A 22,462-nucleotide genomic window follows, 5' to 3' on the forward strand; every position below is an offset into this window, starting at 1 on the left:
CTTCAATTGGACTTCTAAGGAGGACCCAATAAAACAATTCTTGAATAGGTGATTTTGCAAAGTAATAGCATATCAATCTTCCATGACTTCATCATTCTCCTCTGATTAGAAGGAACTTGACCTCGAGTTTTAAAGTGTTGAAGTATAAGAACCTTCAAACTTGAAACTTGCGTATAAATTCTTCAATCCCCTTTGGAATCATCAAGAATAAAGAATCCAAAGGAGAGCATTTTGCAAAAAATGTACCAAAAGCTAATTTATTTATTTTAAGTTCCCAATTTAACAATACACCCCACATTTCATACTCTATTTTATGATACAATATATTAAAATAATCTTTAAAAAATTCTACTTTATAATGCCCCATGCTTAACTCACCCAAAACAAAAACACAATACCCAACTCATGATTAAAAAATTAGAAAAGAAAAAGAGAGAGAAAAGAAATAGAGATTTATTTTTGCATCATGGCTCCATTTTAGCTCCCCAAATATAGGGGTGTTTGTACATTTTTCTTTTAATAGTGAGAATCATTTTACATTTTGGCTCCCCAGATGAGAATGTTTTACCAATATTCGTTTTATTGACCAATAAATTGATATCAAATTTAAACCCATCTCAACTATACTCATCTCACCTACCTTAATTGAGGTGGGTTTTACGTGTCTCGCATGGCAAATGGGGTTGGGAAAGAGGTAAATTTTCTTTGTACCTGACTTGTTTATATTTAAACAATTAAAAAATATTTTTTATAGATTTTTTATGAAGTGTATATATATGGGCTTTTAATCTTCAAACATTGAATCTATGGTGTCTATTAGTGTTGTATTATTCAATTTATATTTTTATGTTTTAACATTTAAATATTTTAATTTCTATATTCTGATGGGACTAACGAAATTAACTACCGACGAACCCAGTATTACAGACGAGACCATCCTCTTGGAAGAACCCAAACAAGTGCCCCCATCACCGACGAAGGTATCAAGACCATTCAATACTGCCAGTAACACCTCGGATGGTTACAACAACAACTACACAGACCGTTGAAAGCACATTAAAGCCCCATTACTAAGCAGGAGGCGTTACCAAGAAAGACATTAACATCCCATTATTAACCACAACGGTTAGAATCCAAGGCAACATATATAAAGCTCTCACATTACCAACACAAGGTACATAGACATACTCAGATATATTTCTTGCTTTGTCATATTGCATTATTCTTTTTGAACGAACTTCTTGATATTGACTTTGGTATCGGAGACGTTGTGGTAGGCACCACACCGGTGACCATCTTGAGGATACAATCACCCGGGCTAAAGATTGGTTCCATCTGCCTTCTCTGACTGACGAACTTACGCTTCATCAGTTTGGCACCGTCTATAGGGACGACATTTTTAGATTCATATTTGAAAACGTAGTTTCCATCAACTTCTATATTCAAATGGAATCCAGTCCAGATTCCGCAGCCTTGGCCCAGCAAGTTCAAGCTCTTGCAACCACCACTGAAGAACTCACCAAACAAAATCAGGAAATGAAGCTACGGCTTCAACAGGTTTAACAAGCTCAACAGGAAGAGAATCGGTCCAAGGATAACACGGAGGGGGAAGGGGATAGCCATAGGAGGAGTATTCATCAAAGACCTACTACTCCGGACGAGCAGAATTCAGATCTCCTTCGAGAGATGAGAAAGGAGATGGACGAATTGAGGAATGCCATTAAGGGGAAGACAGACCGAAGCGTAGACAAAATTGTAAGGGCCACAGATTCGCCTTTCACTACAGCAGTCCTTGAATGCCCCTTGTCATCAAAGTTTCGTTTACCTCAACTTAAGCCGTTCGACGGGCTCAAAGACCCTCAGGATCACCTTAATACATTCAAAACGATACTAAGCCTTCAACAGCCACCTGACGAGATACTGTGTCATTCCTTTCCCACCACTCTCAAAAGGGCTGCAAGGGAATGGTTCACGAAGTTGCCCACATCATTCATCGACAACTTCGAGCAGTTAAGCAGCGCTTTCTTGTGTCACTTCATTGGGGGGCAGCATCCTAAGAAGCCAGCGGACCACTTACTCACCATTAAGCAGGGGGAAAAGGAAACCTTGAGGTCATACATGAAACGTTTTACTCGGGAGACCCTCGAGGTAGACGAAACTGATGACAAAGTACAGCTGACGACCTTTAAAGCAGGACTGAGATCCAGAGATCTCATGGCTTCACTCGTGAAGAACCCTCCAAAGACGATGGCAGAAATGCTCCTAAAAGCACAGAAGTACATGAATGCTGAAGACGCTTTAACAGCCATAAAGGACGTAGAGAAGCCAGGAGACAAAGGTAGAAGGGATGACGGGGTCAAAAGAGGGAACGCCTAGATCGTCGGAATAATGACGGGAACAGAAGAAAAGAAGACAAAGGTCCTCGGACGATAAAATTTACCTCTCTAGTTATGCCTGTTGACAAAATTTTAATGCAGATTAAGGACGAACACTATCTCAAATGGCCGAGACCATTACACTAATCTCCTAACGTCCGTGATAAGAACAAGTACTACCGATTCCACAAGGATCATGGCCACAACACGGAAGATTGTAGGGACCTAAAGGAACAGATAGAAGAGTTGATACGGAAAGGCAAATTACAGAAATACGTGAAGGATCCTTGTGGACAACGATAGCTCTGTAGACATCATCTACCTCCTTACCTTCCAACAGCTGAAGCTAGATCCAAGGAGACTGCGTTCATTTGACTGCCCCTTCGTCAGTTTCAGTGGAGATAGGGTATATCCCAGGGGCATAGTGACGCTGACAGTAACAGTGGAGACCTACCCGGTGCAGTTGTCCCGTCAATTAGACTTCCTGGTAGTAGATTGCCCCTCATCTTACAATGTGATCATTGGGAGGCCCACACTCAACAAATGGAAAGCAGCCACGTCAACCTATTACTTGAAGGTAAAATTCCCAACGGATAACGGTGTCGGCAAAGTAAAAGGAGATCAAGTCTTAACCAGGGAGTGTTATCAAGCTGTCTTGGACGCAAAGGAGAATCACACATGAATGATCGAAGGGAATGACGAGAACAAAATGGAAGCCTTGGAAACAGTAGAACTGGTCGAAGGAGAGGCAACCAAGACCACGAAGATAGGGACGACATTAAGCCCTGAGATGAGAACAAGGCTCATCCAATTCCTTAAAGAAAACCGAGACGTCTTCACATGGAGCCACGAGGACATGCTAGGCATAGCTCCAAAAGTCATTCAGCATAAGTTGAATGTGAACCTGGAAAGAAAACCCGTCCAGCAAAGACGAAGAGTCTTCGCCCCAGAACGAGACCAAGCAGTTACAGACGAAGTTACCAAACTATTGGCGGCAGATTTCATCCGGGAAATACACTATCTTGAATGGCTCGCAAACGTCGTCCTAGTAAAGAAAACAAATGGGAAATGGAGAATGTGCGTGGATTTCACAGACCTGAACAAGGCATGCCCGAAGGACAGTTTCCCCCTACCAAGAATAGATTAGCTTGTAAATTATATGGCCGGATACAAGTTGCTGTCGTTCATGGACGCTTTCTCAGGATATAACCAGATAAGGATGGCTGAAGAAGATCAGGAGAAGACTGCTTTCATCACGAGTTAAGGACTCTATTGTTACAAGGTAATGCCTTTTAGACTGAAGAATGCCGGAGCTACGTATCAAAGACTAGTGAACAAAATGTTCAGCAAACAAATTGGCAGGAACATGGAAGTATACGTGGATGATATGCTTGTCAAGAGTGAAGAAGAGCTTGCGCATCTGGACGACCTAAAAGAGATGTTTGCCACCTTCAAACAATACCAGATGAAGTTGAATCCAAGTAAGTGCATTTTTGGTGTAGTTTCAGGGAAGTTCTTGGGCTTTATGGTGTCCCAAAGAGAAATAGAAGCAAACCTGGAGAAAGTTCAAGCCATAATCAATATGGCATCGCCTAGAACAGTCAAGGAAGTCCAGAAACTCACAGGAAGGATTGCAGCCTTAAATAGGTTCGTCTCTAGAGCGACAGACAAGTGTCTACCTTTTTTCAAGACTTTGAAGCAGGCTTTCGCCCAGATCGACGAATGTGAAGCAGCGTTCTAAGAACTTAAACGTTACCTGAGTAATCCACCCCTCTTAAGTCCGTCCAAGTAGGGGGAAAACCTATATTTGTACTTGGCAGTATCAGCTACAGCAGTGAGTGCAACCTTGATTAGAGAAGAAGACAAGAAACAGCTCCCAGTTTACTACGTTAGCCAAGCTTTCCAAGGGCTGAATCCAAGTATCCCCGGATTGAAAAGATTGCGTTCGCGTTAATAGTAGCCTCACAAAAACTAAGGCAATATTTTCAGGCAAATCCTATCTTGGTGATGACGAACCAACCCATCAAAAAATCCATGAACAAACTTGAGGCAACCGGAAGAATGGTCCAGTGGGCAATTGAACTTAGCCAATTTGACATTGAGTACCATCCCAGAACAGCCATCAAGGCACAAGTTTTGGCAGACTTCATCGCCGAGTTCACCTTTCCAGACGAAGACGGTCTCACCAACGAAGCCGAACGATGGACGATACAAACTGATGGTTCGTTAGCCCAAAAACATGGGGGAGTAGGGGTCGTCATAACCACCCCAGACGGAGAAATGCTCAAATACGGAGTTCAACTGAAATTTCTTGCTACCAATACTGACGGGGTTGAGGCTCGGAAAGGCGCTTGGAGCTAAGAACCTGTTAGTCCAAAGTGATTTAAAGTTGGTGATCGAGCAAATCAAGGGAGAGTACGAAGCAAAAGAAGAGGGAATGTAGAAATACCTTAGGCTGACGAAACATCTTACTCAGGAGTTTGATAAGGTGGAATTCGTTCAGATCCCCAAAAGCCAGAACATGGTGACAGACGAAGTCTCGAAGCTAGCATCGTCAGAAGAAGGGGGGGGGGGGATAAGCATGGGCTTGGCAATAGAAGTCCAGAAATACCCTAGCATTGAAGAAGTTCCAACTTTCACAATCCAGAGCACAAACAGCTGGATGACACCATTAGTTTCTTTCCTCCAGGACGGGCACCTCCCTCAGAATACAAAAGAGGCCAAAAAAATCAAGAAGAGGGTGGCCAGATTTACGATCCTTAATGACACCTTATACAAGAGAGGCTTCTCCATGCCTTACTTGAAATGTGTTGACGAAGAAGAAACCAAGTACATACTGGAAGAAATCCACGAAGGAATTTGCAGTGACCATGCCGGCCCCAGGTCCCTAGTAAACAAGGTAATACGAACAGGTTATTTCTGGCCTACTATGTAGGTGGACGCAGTGGAGCTCGTCAAGAAGTGCGACAAGTGCCTACGATACGGGAATGTCCAGCGGCTTCCAACAGAGAAACTGACGACGATAGCCTTTTCGTGGCCATTCGCACGATGGGGAATCGACATCGTCGGTCCACTACCCCAAGGTAAAGGTCAGGTAAAATTCCTACTAGTTGCTATTAACTACTTCACAAAGTGGGTCGAAGCAGAGGCTCTAGCAACAATTACCGAGGCAAGAATTTGGAGCTTTGTGTGGAAGAATATAATTTGCAGGTTCGGGATTCCATTGACGATTATATCAGATAATGGGAGGCAGTTCGACAGCGAAGGCTTTAGAGACTTCTGTTCAAATTTAGGCATCAAGAACCAATTCTCATCCCTAGGGCACCCCCAGGCAAATGGACAGACATAAGTAATGAATCAGACATTGCTCAAGATTATCAAAACCAAGCTGGACGACGCGAAAGGTGCCTGGCCAGAAGAATTGCCTAATGTCATGTAGGCTTACAGAACCACAGCGAGAACCCCAACAGGAGAAACCCCCTTCAGGCTTACCTATGGCACTGAAGCAGTAATCCCAGTCGAAGTAGGAGTAACAAGCATCAGGTAAGAGATATTCAACGAAGAGAGCAATGACGACACATTGCGACTCAACTTGGACTGTTTGGAAGAAGTAAGAGACAAAGCTTTCAGCAAAATGATGAAGTACCAGCAGAAGATGGCCGAATACTACAATAAGAGGGTGAAACTCAGACGACTTGACATAGGCAACCTCGTCTTGCGCAAGGTTACCACAGCAACTAAAGACCCTGCCGAAGGAAAGCTTGGCCCCACATGGGAAGGACCTTACTGAGTCGTCCATTACTCTAGGCAAGACAGTTATCACCTGGAAACCATAGACGAACAGAGACTCCCTCAGCCATGGAACATTGAGCACTTGAAGAAGTACCACTAATAGATGTAACAAATGAATATATTCATTCCTGAAATTAATAAAAGAATTATTCATCTAATGTCTTTATGCAAGCAGGTCTAGTCAATCGTACAAAACAAAATGGCCAAGTAACAAGATTCCCCTTTGACGGATGTAAGTTACTGACGAAACCAAATAAACACGACAAGATCTCTTAAATGGGTGAGTCATAAAATGGTCAAGTAACAAGATTCCACATTGACGGATATAAGATACTGACGAAACCAAACAAACACGAGAAAATCCCTTAAATGGGTGTAAGTCATAAAATGGACAAGTAACAAGATTCCGCCTTGATGGATGTAAGTTACCGACGAAGCCAAACAAACACGACAAGATCCCTTAAATGGGTGTAAGTCATAAAATAGCCAAGTAACAAGATTCCATCTTGACGGATATAAGTTACTGACGAACCCAAACAAAAAAAAAAAAACAAAAAAAAAAAAAATCCAAGGGGAAGGGGATAAAGAACCTTATAACAAATTAAAACAAAGCCAAGGCTGGATCTAGGCTCCCAACCAGTTCACCAGAACCCTCGACGAGACCCTTTGAAGGGGTTTGGGTTACAGGAAAACAACTAAGTAACAAGAAGCAAAACTATTGATGAAGAAGAAAGGCACAACTGAAAACTTTTGCTAAGTACAAAGTATGGACGAATCCCACAAACATATCATGAACCAACAAGTGTGCAACCATAGATACAAGTAACAAGTAAGTATGCAGCAAATTCAATTAAAGCCCAAAAATCAAGGGCAATTACCATTGTTGTCATATCCAAAAAGACCCATAAACGCTAGGCCACAAATATTGTTCTCAAGACAGGATAACAAGCAATTGTTTTGAAATTAGATTTACAAAAAAAAAAAAAAAGGGGCCTAAAACATGACGGGCATCCACAAAAATGAAAAGAAATTTTCTTAAGTAACAAGATCAGGCATCAACAGTGGAATTGTCACCAGTAGGGGAGCCACCAGCCGGAACGTCAGTAGCATTCTCAAGGACATCACCTTTAGGAGTTGAGGATTGAGTAGCTTCATCAATCACCATCTCTTTGTCAATCTCCTCTAGGTCCAAGCTCTCTATGTCAACTCCAGTAGGATGCTTAACTAGATACCTCCTGAGAAGCTCAAAGCCTTTAAAGTACCAACTAAAGAGTACTGTGTTGTACTCGTCAGTTGTTTGGAAGGCCTCAACAGATCTGGCAGCAATAGTTTTAAGCTTTTCCTTGGCGTTAAGAAGCTGTTCGTCCTTCTCCAGAGTCAACTTACGCTCGACTCTGAGGTCGTCATTCAGGGTCTTGACCTTCTCCTTTAAAGTGGTGGCCTCGTCCATAGAAACAATAAGATTCTTCTTCAGCTCAGAATTCTCTTTTTCCAAGGCCTCCATTCTAGATGTTAAGGATGCCACTTTAGCCTCTTGAGTAAAATATTCAGAGGTGATGTGAAGACTTTCTCCTAACACCTAGAAGGAAGTTTGAAGTCGTCAATACCCAAAAAAAAAAAGAAAAAAAAGAGGGGTACGTGAACGCCCTACCTGAATGAGCCTGTGGACGTGACGAGAAGCAACCTCGTTGAGAGGCACGTCAGAGAGGGCCTTCAAGTCTGCCGCAGTCACGACCTTATAAGCCCTGTCCACCGCCAATCTCTCGTCATCCCATATAGTGGACGATCGAGAATCAACCTTCTCATTCTCCTTACTAGATATGCACGGCCTTTTGGAACCTGGAGTAGGGATCTCTTCAACCGAGGTGGTAGGAGAAGCCGTCTTCGTCGTCTCGATAATAGAAACTATGGGTTTGACGGAGACAATAGGGGCGACGGAAGGACCCTTCCCGGTGACACGCACTGTCTTCTTTCCAATGTTTAACAGCGTCTCATCCTTCTTGGACCTCATCTTCGCGTACATATCCTTGTTGAACTTGGTCGTCATTTTTGCAAGAGAAAAACATTTAAAAGAAAATCCAAGTGTACATAAGAAGAGTCGATACTGACGAGGTCAATACTTACTCTTTTTTCCTTCAATACCAATATTGCGTAGAACGAAAGGAGACGGGTCAGGTCCAAGGTTGTAAAAGGCAAGGGTCTGTGGATCAACCAAATCGTCCCAACTTTCGATCGTCTGGGTATATCCTATCGCGGTTTCAACACGCTCCTTATGCCTGCTTTTAAACTTAGGCCGTCTCTTAACTGTGCAGAACAAAAGATAAAGGAGTTAGTGACGATAAATAGCAAATACAACAAAACTAAAACAACAGGGAGAAATATTGACGCACCTAAGGCCGAGGTTCCCCATCGACGAAGCAACCTCGAGATATCGCCCTAATCCCTACTGGATTGAGTTTCAAAATCATCCCCGGACACAAAGAAAAATCTTGATTTCCAATACCTATCTCCCTCCACTAGGTCACCATTAAACGATAACCCAGTCTCGAGATCGTTAGACCTAACCTCAGACATCGCCTCTCTATCTCTCACCAGACCCTCGAACCAGTTAAGCGATAGGCAAAGCAAAGGCAACAGGTCGGCCAATACAACGCTTAAACAATTACCCTAAAAAACGAAATCCTCTAAATGTGGGAAAACACCCAAAGACCCTCCTAGGCGCGCAAAAAGAAAGGAAATTGACGGGTAAACTATCCTAATCTCAGAGCTGCTAACCATGGAAATACAAAAAAAGCGCAAAGGGAAACAACACAAGCTAAATCCCTAAGAAATCAAAGACAAACAAAAGGAAAAAGAAGAAGAGAATCAAAGGCTATATCGTAATAAGATGAAAAGGAAAGGTAAAAACATGAAAGAAAGAAAAAATGTACCTTAACAATGGCGAGTAAAAGAAGCACCAATACGCAGCACATCAGTTTGAAAAAGAGTTACAGAATGAGAGTTCGAAAAAATCGCTTAGAACAATGATTGGAAGTTATTTGAGAAAAGTGAAAGAAGTAAGAAGGGGAGAAGTTTTAAAAATCAAGACTCAAAATGACTAAAAAACAGCGGGAAGCCCAATAGTCCCACAAAGTGGAGCATTAACTCCACCAGTCAAAAAGCACCACGTGGCCACTCCCTACGGAGAGCCGCCACTACACATTTTATACGGCGCGAAATCCCAAAGAGTTGCTTACAGTTCCAAAAAAAAAAAAAAAAACCCTTTTCACCTTCCATGGTTGTCATGACATGTCACGACGACCACAGAATCCGGGGGCAGTTGATGGGACTGACGAAATCAACTACCGACGAACTCAGTATTACAGACGAGACCATCCTCTTGGACGAACCCAAACAAGTGCCCCCATCACCAACGAAGGTATCAAGACCATTCAATATTGCCAGTAACATCTCGGACGATTACAACAATTGCTACACAGACCGTTGAAAGCACATTAAAGCCCCATTACTAAGCAGGAGGCATTACCAAGAAAGGCATTAACATCCCATTATTAACCACAATGGTCAGAATCCAAGGCAACATATATAAAGCTCTCACATTACCAACACAAGGTACATAGACATACTCAGATATATTTCTTGCTCTGTCATATTGCATTATTCTTTCTGAACGAACTTCTTGATATTGACTTTGGCATCGGAGACGTTGTGGCAGGCACCACACCGGTGACCATCTTGAGGATACAATCACCTGGGCTGAAGATTGGTTCCATCTGCCTTCTCTGACTGATGAACTTACGCTTCATCAATATGTATTATTATATTTGAGTTGTTTTAATATTTTCTTTTTCTGCAATCTTATAGCAAAGGACATGTCATCTTGCATTTTTTTAAAGCCTCAATCCAAGGGATAAGTGACACAAAAAGTCCAGTTTCAAGAGGTAGTCAATATTTTGGCTTCTAGTTTTATGGTTTCAAGTCTTTAGAAATAACTTTTTAGTTGACTTCCAAGAAGAATGAAATTTTTAGAAATGGTGATGGTTGGCCTCAAATTGCACAACATGACCTTGAATCGCTCTTTTGGAACAACTAGCAGATATCTTATCCTATATACGAGTACATTATACATTTATGTGAAAAATATTTTGTAAAAAAATTGGGTAAATTTCATTAAACTACACTGAGGTTTGAGCTAATACCAATTAGGTTCAAGACTTCTAAAATATGACCAACTTGATCCTTAAAAGACAAATTTGTTCTTGTCTCCATTAGCACTGTTACTTTAGCCCAAACCCTTCTCATCTCCTCATCTCAGACCCAAACCCTTCTCCTCTCTCTTTCTCTCTCTCAGAATTTGGCTCTTTTTTCTTTTCTTTTCTCTCTCTCTCTCTCTCTCTCTCTCTCTCTCTCTCACACTTATGGCGGCTCCCTCTCTCTCTCACCCACACCCACGACGGCTGAAGACTCCTTTTTTCATGGCCAAAATCCATGTTTTTCCATTACCATCTTCCACTCTCTCTTCAAATCAGTGCCGTGGAGACATTTGGCTAGGGAATTTTGAGCTTCGCATCACCACCACTATTATTGTTCCTTGCCAACAGCTTTGATTTGGTGCCAAACATGTTTGGGTATTTGTTTGTGTTTGGGTTTATGTGCCAAATGTCAAGGGAACGTTTGGCAAAGACCCATGAGCTCCGCCACCACCATTGACAATCTCTATCCTCTTTCTCTGTTCTATTTTATGTTTTTTTATTTATTTCTTTTTTGGTTTGGGTCTTTGTTGGTTTGAGTCTTGGTCAATTTAGGGATTGGGTCTTTTTATAGTGATATAAGGATTTTGTGATTTGGGTTTGAAAGGGGTTTTGGGTATAGTCATTTGTAGATTTGTGGTTATTTTTTTATTTAGGGTTTGTCTCAAAATGGCATTAATATGGTGATTTTGTTGGTGTATGCATCTGAATTTGTGTGTATGATTGGTAATCTGGGATGATTTTTAAGGGTTTCAGGTTTTAGCATGACTATGTGTGTATGTTTATGTTCTATGACATGGTGTTGCTGTGTAATGTGATTTGTGCTCAAATCCATGCTCATATTAATGTAATCATAGCGAATAGAACTCAAAGATCTTAGCATGTAATAAACATTCACTAGAGAAGAGAAAATATGAGAGAAGAGTGTGAAGAGAGGGGTTTGAGATGAGAAAGAGGAGAGAGAATAGAATGTGAGAATAAAGTAACTGTGTTAAATGGAGTTAGGGACAAAATTGTCTTTTAAGGACCAAGTCAGTCGTTTTTGAAAAGTTTTGGACCTAGTTGGTATTAGCCCAAATCTCAATGTAGTTTAGTGGAATTTACCTAAAAACCTTTAAACAATGTGATTTGAGCGCATGTTTATTAGGTGTTCGCAAAAATGGCTAAATAAGTTTTAGGCGAAAACACTATTTTGATCGATTCATCTTGGAATCGCAGTCAATTTGGTCTCTACATTTTAGTAGTAATTGATTAGTTCCTGTTATTTTTAACATGCAGTCAATTTAGTCTCAACCATTAACTTACTAACGGAATTGCCTATGTAGCAACCAGCTTACATAGCTGACAGCATATATGGCTAGTAAAACAATAAAAATATATTTAATTATTATTTTAAAAAAGCCAAGAATTAAAAAAAAAAATCTAAAAAATAAAATAAAATAAAATAATTGAAGGGTGTGAACTTAAAAAAATTTCTCCAGACTTTCTTACACTTTCTTTCGGATTTTTTTTTTAAATAACTATAAAAGCCAAACTATTTTATTAGTTAGCAATGTTTCCAAACTATTTAGAAAACTAACAACTCGAGTCTGTGAGACTCAATTTTACTGTAGCAAATTGAGCCTCAAAGACTCGATTTCTATGAGGTGTATAGCTGAGGTGGATAAAAAAATCCACGTGGAACTCAAGTCTTAGAGACTCGAGTTCCCTAAACCTAGAAATCTGAAAACACAAACCCACAACAAAACTGAAAACACAACCCACAACAAAAAATCCCAGAAAACACAAACCCATAGCAAAAAATCCTAGAAAACACAAACCCAGAACTAAAAACACAAACCCACATGAAATCGTGATTTTTCAGTTGTCGAGTCCAAGTGCTACGCATAGTTGTGGGTCTTCCTCAGTCCCTCTTTTACCCACTTCTAGTTGTGGCATTGATATGGATCAAAGGGCTTCAATAATGGAGGAGATTCTATTTCTATTTCCGAAGCTCTCGTCCAACCCTTCCAACTGCAATGCTCAAGTTTAGGTACCTTTTTTTATTCACTCTTTGTTTGGAAAACCAAAGAAAATGAAACAAACCAAGTTTTGTGTGTTTTCTGTTTTGGTTTTTATTTTTTGGAAACTCAAGGGATCTAATAAGGGAATTGGAAGATGTTGGGTTCTAAGACTTTAGGTTTAAATGTATTAGAACTTCAATTTGTAATGTTGGCAAACTATAATCAAAACGTTTTAGTCTTGTTTAAACTTGCTCAAAGTATTTGCTTTTTATGTAAAGTTGGAATCGAGTTACTGCAGAATTTATTGTGCAATTCTGTCTGGCTCGATCGATCGAGAATTAGACTCAATCGATCGAAAGTCGTGCATATTGTTTTTCTGCCGAAATTTCCAACTCAGTCCAAGCCCGTTTGACATGTAGGGTTTTATGTTTTGTCTTAAGTATAAAAGGGAAAACCCTAGCCACGTTTTGGAGATGCTCCATATGTTGTGTGTGTGAATCTTTTGTGAGATCAATATGTGATTGCCTTTACACATACTTAGGGTTTCCAAGTTTCAAGATTATGTCAAGAACTTGGTGATCGATTCAGTTGCTGCATTAAGAGCTTAAAGATACATAAGCGGGGGTGCTTGTACTTGCTAGGAATCCAAGAAAGAAGTAGTCTATGGACTCGGAGCTGTTACGTGGTCGTGGTAGTAAGTTTTCTACTCGAGTTAGCAATAGGATGTTAGTGGTCTAAGTCGCTATTGTGTAAACTTCAATTCTTTTATAGTGGATTCAGTTTTACCTTGAGGATAGCTAGGTTAAATCTTCTCCAGTTTTTTACCAGTTTGGTTTTTCTAGGTTATCATATTGTTGTGTTCTTTATTTTCCGCACTTTACAATAATATGATATATGTGTGTTAACCTAGACTTGATAATTTGACTAAACAATCACTTGGCTAATTATCTAGGTTAATCTGGTTGTGTTTTAAGGGGGTCTAAAAACATATAGAAGAGATAGATCCTAGGTCTTAAACACAAAATGGAGGAAAAAGATGACGAAAATTAAGTCTTAAAGAGTCGATTTCCACGTGGATTTTAATCCACCTCAGCCCTGCCAGCACACGGAAGTCGAGTCTCTTAAACTCAATTTGCTACAGGAACTCGAATCTAATAGACTCGAGTTGCTAGTTTCCTAAATAGTTTAGAAACATTGCTAACTAACAAAATAGTTTGGCTTTTATAGTTATTTTTTTTTTAAAAAAAATCCCTTTCTTTGCAACCAAACACAACCCAGATTTCAAACCCAAATTTAAAACCAAACACAATAGGGTGGATCTCTCCCTCTCTCGGGTTCATGAGCTCAGCCATGGCTCGTCTCTCTAGGAGACCCACCATAACAAAAAAGGGTCTCACAACAACGCTGCCACCACCAGCCATCGCTCCTCATCTCCCTTTGCTTTTCTTTTTTCTTTTTTCCTTTTTTTTTTTTAATTTCTTTTTAATTTTTTCCTCTTATTTTTCTCATCCATGATTGAAACTAATTTTGTATTTCATTTTCCTTTTTAATATAAATTTCTCCATTTTGGTTGATATAATGGGTTGGTTTTGTTTTAGTTGTGAGAAATTTTTTATTTGTGCTCGGGTTTACGAAGTGGGGTTTTGGCCTTTTGGGTCACTGTTAGTATTTGAGTTTGCTTCTTCCTCTCCTTCTTTGTCTGACCTTCTTTGTTGTTGGAGACGTTGAGCTTTTGGGTCCACTTGGCATTCTTTGAGCATATGGATGGTTGGTTTTTTGTTTGAATGACTATTTCAGTGGGTTTTCTTATTTCTTTGATGTGGGTTTACAAATGAAATTTCTGGTGAAGAGAGCTTCAATGTATGAGTTGAATTTCTGGGTTTTGGCTGGGTCCAGTTTGCAGAGAAGGTAATATGATATGAGTGTTCTTTGTAGTGATTTCGAAGCATTATTTTCTTTCTTTAAAAATAAAAAGAATTGAGAAATTAATTTTTTGTTGTTTTTAATTTAGATGTTGAAGTGGCATTTTAATTATAATTTTAGCAGCCATGTCATCATCAACTTTGCTATGGTTAGTAGGAACAACTGTAGGGTGAGACAAATTAAAAGGGAGATTGAGGTGTTGCAAGATAGGGAAGCTACGATGTGGGCTCAATGATCATGAATTCTATGGGAAAATAAGGGGGATAAAAATACTAAATATTTTCATAGTTGTGCCACAAGGAGATTCAGGAAAAACTCAATGGAAGGTATTAGGGATGAGGGGGGTGTGTGGAGAACTAGTCAGGAGGATATTGGGGAAGTTATGGTGAACTATTACAAGTCTCTTTTTGCCTCAACAGATGGGAGGATCTCCACAGGCATCTTAGATTGTGTGCCTACAGTGATTGATGAGAAGATGAATGAAAGTTTATGTAGAGAGTTTGAAGCAAGTGAAGTAACTACTGCCCTCCAACAAATGGCGCCCCTCAAGGCACCTGGTCTGGATGGCATGCTTCTGTCCTTCTATCAACATTTTTGGAGCACGGTAAATCATGATGTCACTTCATCCATCTTGTCATGGTTGAACTCATGTACTATACCTACTCCCCTAAACTGTACTTTTATCACACTTGTTCCAAAAATAAACTCTCCTGAATATGCACACCAATTTCGTCCAATCAGCCTATGTAATGTCCTTTACAAAATTTACTCCAAAGTTCTTGCAAATTGCCTCAAAAAATTACTCCCATCCATCATCACATAACACCAATCAGCCTTCACCAAGGGTAGATTAATTTTTGATAATATTCTGGTGACCTTTGAGACTTTGCATAGTTTACAAAACTATAAGGGGGTAATTATGGTTATATGGCACTAAAACTGGATATGAGTAAGGCGTATGACCGGGTGAAGTGGTATTATTTAGAGGGGATAATGAGGAAGATGGGTTTTAGGGAGAGGTGGATAGATCTCATAATGGGTTGTGTGAAAACAGTATCATATTCGGTCTTGGTAAATGGAGAACCATGTGGGATGATTTTTCCTACAAGGGGGGATCAGGCAGGGAGACCCACTTTCCCTCTTCCTATTCCTTCTTTGTACAGAGGGGCTGAATGGTTTAATTAAAAAGGCGGAACTACAAGGTGATATCCATGGCTACTCCCTTTGTAAGAGGGGCCCAAAACTAACGCATCTGCTTTTTGCAGATGATAGTCTTATTTTTTGCAGGGCCATAATGGAGGAGTGTGATAATGTCTTGGAGATACTAAAAGAGTATAAAGAAGCCTCGGGTCAAAAAATGAATAGGAGTAAAACCTCCTTGTTCTTTAGCAATTCTATTTTGGAGGAGGTGAAGCATGGAATCAAGGTAGTCTTAGGTGTTCCAGAAATCTTGCACTATGAAAAATACTTTGGGCTGCCCTCCTTAGTTGGGAAGGGAAAAAAAGAAATTTTTAACTACATTAAGGAGAAGGTTTGACGGAAACTTCAAGGGTGGGAAGCAAAATTACTTTCACAAGCCGGAAGGAAAGTGCTCTTAAAGGTAGTCATACAAGCCATCCCTACTTACACTATGGAATGTTTCAAATTGAAGGTGAGTTTGTGCAATGAAATTGAGGCTCTAATCAAAAGATTTTGGTGGGGCCAAAGGGGCGATCGTAGGAAAATCCATTGGGTTAAATGGGAAGAGATGACAAAATCTAAGACTATTGGAGGTATGGGCTTTTGAGATCTTGCTATGTTCAATGATTCCCTTCTAGAAAAGCAAGCATGGCGGCTCTTGAATAATAAAACCTCACTCTTCTACAAAGTGTTAAAGCTCGTTTCTTTCCTAATTCATCACTTTTGGAGGCAGCTGACTCAAGGATGGGGCCTTATGCGTGGAGAGTATACTTAGAGGTCGAGACATCATTCAAAGGGGGACATTATGGAGGGTAGGGAGTGGAGAAAAAATAAACATTTGGCAGCAATGTTGGCTGCCAAGAAAACACCCAACGCTTCAGCCTATTTTCCCATTGGAGAGTTTCGAAAATCATAACGGTTGACTCACTTATTGACCTAAGCACAAGAAGATGGAATGAACAGATGGTGGATGGATTATTTGTGGAAGAGGATGCTAAGTTGATCAAGAAAATTCCACTTAGTCGACATGTGATAGAAGGCACCTTGTATTGGCCTTGCTCTACCTCAGGAAATTACTCATGTAAGTCCGGATATAGGTTCCTCAAAGAAGAAGAGGAGCTGTAATTGAATGCTTAAACCCCTCCAATCTGTCATAAGCGTGTTTGGAAGGAAGTATGGCAGATGCAAGCCCCACCAAAGATAAAAAAATTTTCTTTGGAGAGCTTGCCTTAATGTACTTCCAACCAAACAAGCATTGATGCGAAAGAAAATTTTAGAGGACCCAATCTATGAAAGGTGTAAAATGGTAGTAGAGGATTCGGTGCATACTTTTTGGTCATGTCCGGAGCTGGATGTTATGTGGGCTGATCAGGAAAAATGGGGGTTCAAAGGTGAAATTGATTCTCATGTGTAAAGGAGTTACTGTCATATGGATGATAAAAGAAGGAAAATCACTGAAGCTGCTAACATTCACGGCCTAGACTGTTTGGAATCAAAGGAACAAGGTGAGGCTCAATCTTCAAGCTAGTTCGCTGCACCAAGTTGCTGCACAGTCAGTAGAAATGTTGGCACAATTCAGAGCCAACACAGAAGTTTCAGGTATGCAGGTGAGGAGCAACGAAACTGGAGGAAACAGATGGCAAGCACCGCAAGCTAGTTTTGTGAAAGTGAACTTCGATGGAGCGGTCTTCAGTGAATTTAATAAGTCAGGTGTTGGAGGTGTTGGAGTTGTAATAAGGGACAACAATGGGGCTGTTTTAGCTTCATGTTCAGAGAAGATGTTTTAGAGGAGACAGAAGCATTAGCTGCTCGGAAAGCCTTGATGTTTGCTCATGAGTTGGAGTTCCAAAGTGTCATACTAGAAGGTGATGCTCTTGGTTTGTTTCAAGCTTAGTCACAAGAGCTGAACCTATGCCCATTGGGTCTGCTGGTGGGGGATGTGAAAGTTTACTTGAACCATTTTCAAAGAGTGTTGTATTTTCTTGTAAAGAGAAACGACAATAGTGTAGCTCATAGTTTGGCGAAACATGCTATAAGCATACCAGATTTACAAGTATAGATGGAAGATGTTCCTTCTCATATTGTTTCGTTTTTACATTTGGATGTAACTCATTTATATTAATAAAAGTACTTAAATTCTTTCTCAAAAAAAAAAAAAAAAAAAAAAAAAAAAAAAAAAAAAACTTTGCTACTTGTGTAAGCCGTATGCCACGTAAACATTGACGTTAGTGAGTTAACGATAGGGACCAAATTGATTGCATGTTGAAAATAATAGAGACTAATTGACCGCTACCAAATGTATGGACCAAAATGGTGTTTTCGCCTAAGTTTTAATTGCGTTAACAGCTTCTACTTTGATGCCTCGTTCTTCCATTAAGTCCAGGGAATTTTTGCTGCTATGGGATGTGGTGTTGTGTGCTAATGGGATGGATGTGGGTATTGGAATTCTTATTTTGGAATCACGGTGAAGAATTGCTGCAACTTGCAATTGCAGCGCAAATGGGAGGTTGGTTTTTAAATAAGCAGCATAGCATGATTTGTGGCCTGGTACAAGCTCTTGAGATTTGCTAAGGAAATGAGTTTTAGCTCAATTGCACTTAGTATGACATCTTCTGATCTTCATCACATTTACAGTATTTAATGAACAAGAGATGACATGCCGATTTTTAACCACACAGGACATATACAGGAGGAGTGCCTCTTTTGTATAAATACTACTATTTAATTATAAAATTTCTAATTTTTTTACAAAAATTATAGCCAAACAAAGAAATTTGTAAATGTTTCTTTCTGAGGTCGCTTGATATATAATACATGACATTTTACTTCATGACTTTTGACCTTATATATATGGAATAGAATCAAATTACACACAATGTAACCCTTTGATACTTTTATGCCATTGAATAACCTTTAGCTGGATTAATATTCTAGGAATTCCATAATTGGATTAAACATTCCTGCTCTTCTTAACATGCCACTAAGTTTCGTATTGAAGAAATGATATTTGTATTATTCGATCCATGAACTTGTGGGCTGAAAAAAAGAAACAAGTATTCTGTGTTTGAGAAGAAAGAGGAATTACAAGCAGCTGCAGAATTAAGAGACAAGTTGCTGCTAAAGCTATAAGTCATTTTACTTCCTATGTAATAAGTAGCTTATAAGCTACAGGTAGTTTTATTAGTGTGTACTTAAGTGATTCCCACGTGAAGCACGTGCCACTTATGTCAGTGGGCTAATCTGTTTTTATGTTAGATTAGTGTTAGTTAGTTACAGCTGGTATATCATCCTTGGGTTGATGTATATAAACTTATGGGCCGTTTGGAATTAGCATATTTTGTTGAAATTGAAATTTTTTTGCTGAAAGTATTATAAATAAAAGTAAAAGTTAGCTGAAATAGCACAATGAGATTCATGAATAATACTAAAAAGTACAGTGAGGCCTATAAATAGTAGCAAAAATAAGCTGAATAGTAAAATAAGTTGGCAAAAATAATCTTTGCCTTAGTACCCGTTTGGATACTGATTATTAGCGTATGCGTTTGCGTTTTTTTTTTTTTTTTTTTTTTTTTTTTTTTTTTTTTTTGAAGTATGTTTTTGTGGCTATGGTGGCTCTTCCAGTGAGTCTTGTGTATTGTCTACGAGACTTTCAAACTTTTTTTTTTAGCAAAACTTTCATTAAAAATAGGTCTTATGACACTATTCATACATTTAAAAATTATTTTGCTAGAGTGTTTTCAGTTTTTAGTTTTCAGCAAAATAAATGGTATCCAAACACACCCTTAGTGTTCGTTTGGGATCCACTTATTTTGCTGAAAGTACAGTGGGACCCATGAATAGTACCCACGAATAGACTCATAAATAATAGCAAAAATAAGCTAAATAGTAAAATAAGTTTGCAAAAAAAATCCATGCCAAACACATACTTAATCACATCAATAATAATCATTATGCATTCTTCATCAATTAGTTTCTCTTTCAAATTCAATATTCTGAGTATGCTTTAAATTAACAAAAATAAATTAAAAAAATCCATAAACCCGTGTCTTTATATTCTTTCGAAGTAGTTTCAACTTTCAAATTGCAATAAAGCAAATTAGAACCATGGTGACGCTAATAGGATTTTTGAGTTTAACTTAAGCTAGATATTAATCAGGCAGTATAAAGCTAAATGGACACACAAAAAAAGAGTACATTGTGGCTAGCTAGTAACATATGGACTGCATTATGATATCACAGGAGAGCATAAGAATTTTCTTTAACTAAAAAATAAACCACTTCATTAATCAGTAAAACGAATTATTGGTCATGGTGATTTTGGGTCCTAGCTACTTGGGTGCTGGGCTCAATTCACTTCCAAGGAACTGAGAAAGGATGTAGGACTAGGAGGAGCTGGTATCTCCACTGTCCCTTCCAACATCAGCATGCCTTCGACCACATATGATCTCTAACAACATGATCCCAAAGCTGTAGACATCAGCTTTCGCTGTTATGGGCAAATTTCCATGCCACTCAGGTGCAACATACCCCCTTGTTCCTCTAATCCCAGTGTATGTCCTTGTTTGGTTAGGCATCAGCAGCTTGGCCAAACCAAAATCAGCAATTTTGGCACACTTGTGTTCATCCATTAGTATATTTTCAGGTTTGATGTCGCAGTGGATGATCTGGGTCTCACACTCTTCATGTAAATAGAGGATGCCTCGAGCTACATTCAAAGCTATTCTAGTTTTTTCCTCCCAACTTGGCTTTCTTTCAGATTTAAAGAGGAATTTTGCTAGTGAGCCATTGCTCATGTACTCATAGACCAAAAGCCATTTGTTTCCATCATGACAGTAACCAAACAACTTAACAAGATTTTTGTGATAAGTTCTCTCAATTGCTTTCATCTTATTCGAAATTCTCTTTCACCTTCAGCCACCACATTTTCTAGTCTCTTGATGGCCACCACTCTCCTGCCATTTGGTATGACCCCTTTATAAACTGTCCCGGAAGCTCCTCTACCCAATTCATCCAAGAAACCATTAGTAGCCTTTTCAAGCTCCGCATATGTTTATGATCGTAGAGTAACATCTTCAATCAACCCATCATTCTCAATATTTTTGTTTTACATGCACGATATCTGTAAATGAGAATACTGGTAATTGCAAGAACAATTAAGGGCAAAAACCAAAATTGTAACACTGCTAACTAAGAAAATTGGCAAACGTTTCTTTCTTTCCTTGCTTACCTTTGTTGTCTCAGAACTTCCTACGCCTACCTTGATTATACTTGTCCCAACCAAATCATCTTCTTTTCTTCTCCCATATCTTAGTGGTAGCTTTTGTTTTCTACCCTGGCGGTCTTTAAATAGTGCAACTTCACAGTTGCAGTCGCTCAAGCAGTCCTCTCTGCAATCAGCTTTGTTCGATGCGTTAGTAGAATATGGGTTGTCTTCCCATGAAATAGCTTCCAATTCCTGAAGAGAAAATGTTTCTCTATTCTTGTTGGTGCAAAGATCTGTGTGAAAATTTCTCATGCACCCCAAAATCTTTTGCTCCTGGTCAAATGAAACCAAAACCAGTAGGACACGTACAAACCGATTCCTGATCCATGAGAGTACAATATGCATTTGGGCCACAGAGGCCTTTAGGATCACATTTATTGGTAGTTGATGCCCACTCACTAACCCAATCATCTCCTTGATTCGAGCTATGAGAATACAACCGTAATATTCCATCAACATCAATTGTCAAACGAGAGAAAGCTTTATCAGAATTGTTACTAGTTACTAGGCCGTTAAAATTCTTGATATTGAAAACAGTAGCATTGAGCAGGTAAAGCTGGCCATTACTACCAAGATTTAGACTCACATTATCTCCAGCGGTGAGTGTTTTTGAGTCCCAGTAAGCATAATCCTCTGAATCTATAGGATTGTCTGTCGGGTATTGAACCAGGTTCCCATCAGTCTGCATGTTGAGTTTAAACTTTCCACTTGCATGTTTTGTCTCAGAGATGCTGGAGACGAGCACTTTTCCCGCCAAGAGACGTTGGCCTTGTAAAATGGTGTCTGTTGGAACTTCAAAAGTCTGCCACATGATTATTGAATCTGAATTGTAGAGTACAAAGTTTCCAGTATTGAGCATAGATGCCGAGGAAGCAGACTGAGGAGCATTTGCTAATGTTGTCTGTAAGCCTTGGTTCTGTTGCAAGATAAGTCTGCCATCTCTACTCAAAAGCAATTTGACATCTTCGGGAAGTGGCGGGTCGTCCCGGTTTGCTGTCCATATGACTGTTTTTTGCTGAATTGCTTCCATCCAGATGCCTAATGCAAAGCCATTGTCTTTCTTGTAGAAGCCAAAAGCAAACTGGCCAGAACTTGACAACCAATATGAATTGTTTTTTGGAGAGAGGGAAGAGCCCAAGCTAATATTGAGATTTCTTTCTTGAGCAATTGTAGTTGAGAATTGAGTAATTAGGAGGAAAAGAAATATTGCAGCCATTTTATCTAAATCTATAGCTCTTGTATGTATTTTTTTCCCTTTTCTCTTCTTTGCTGCAGTCTTATTGCAAACGGTAAGTGATCTTGTAATTTTTCAAAGCTTCAATCGACAGAAATTGCAGTCCAAAGAGGTAGTCAATATTTTTGTTTCTAGTCTTATGGTCAGCCAATACGCTTTACAAGTAGAAATAACAATATTAGGTACAGAAGTCAATATTCCCATAGAAATAAAGTATTTGAGCTTTTTTCCAAAGTCTTTAAAGAGATAAATTAGTTGACTTCCAAGAAGAATAGATAAATTAGTTAACCCCCTAGCCCCGCTGTCACGTACACTTGCCCAACCCAAACTATACACTCCTTACCTATACTCCAATTCAACATACATATCCGTCAACAAGATTGTTTTCGATCCTATCAAGCAACCCAAAAGTAGGGGCAGTTAATTTTTAATTTGATGACTCT

At 39.4% G+C, this 22,462-nt stretch overlaps 1 protein-coding gene and 1 pseudogene across 1 annotated transcript; one reads left to right on the plus strand and one right to left on the minus strand.

Annotated features, from left to right (window-relative positions):
- Positions 1–1,686: 1,686 nt before the first annotated feature.
- Positions 1,687–2,376, plus strand: LOC126696619 (uncharacterized). Its single transcript, XM_050393319.1, has one exon. The coding sequence runs from the start codon at positions 1,687–1,689 to the stop codon at positions 2,374–2,376; it is 690 nt and encodes a 229-aa protein (XP_050249276.1).
- A 17,528-nt stretch (positions 2,377–19,904) lies between these two features.
- Positions 19,905–22,031, minus strand: LOC126696628 (G-type lectin S-receptor-like serine/threonine-protein kinase LECRK1; annotated as a pseudogene).
- Between the last annotated feature and the right edge of the window lie 431 nt (positions 22,032–22,462).

The sequence above is a fragment of the Quercus robur genome, chromosome 2 (assembly GCF_932294415.1).
Source record: "Quercus robur chromosome 2, dhQueRobu3.1, whole genome shotgun sequence".
Lineage (NCBI taxonomy): Eukaryota > Viridiplantae > Streptophyta > Magnoliopsida > Fagales > Fagaceae > Quercus > Quercus robur.

Excerpts from the sequence above, each read along its gene's own strand:
- LOC126696619 (XM_050393319.1), top strand. The coding sequence starts at position 1,687 with ATGAGAAAGGAGATGGACGAATTGAGGAATGCCATTAAGGGGAAGACA.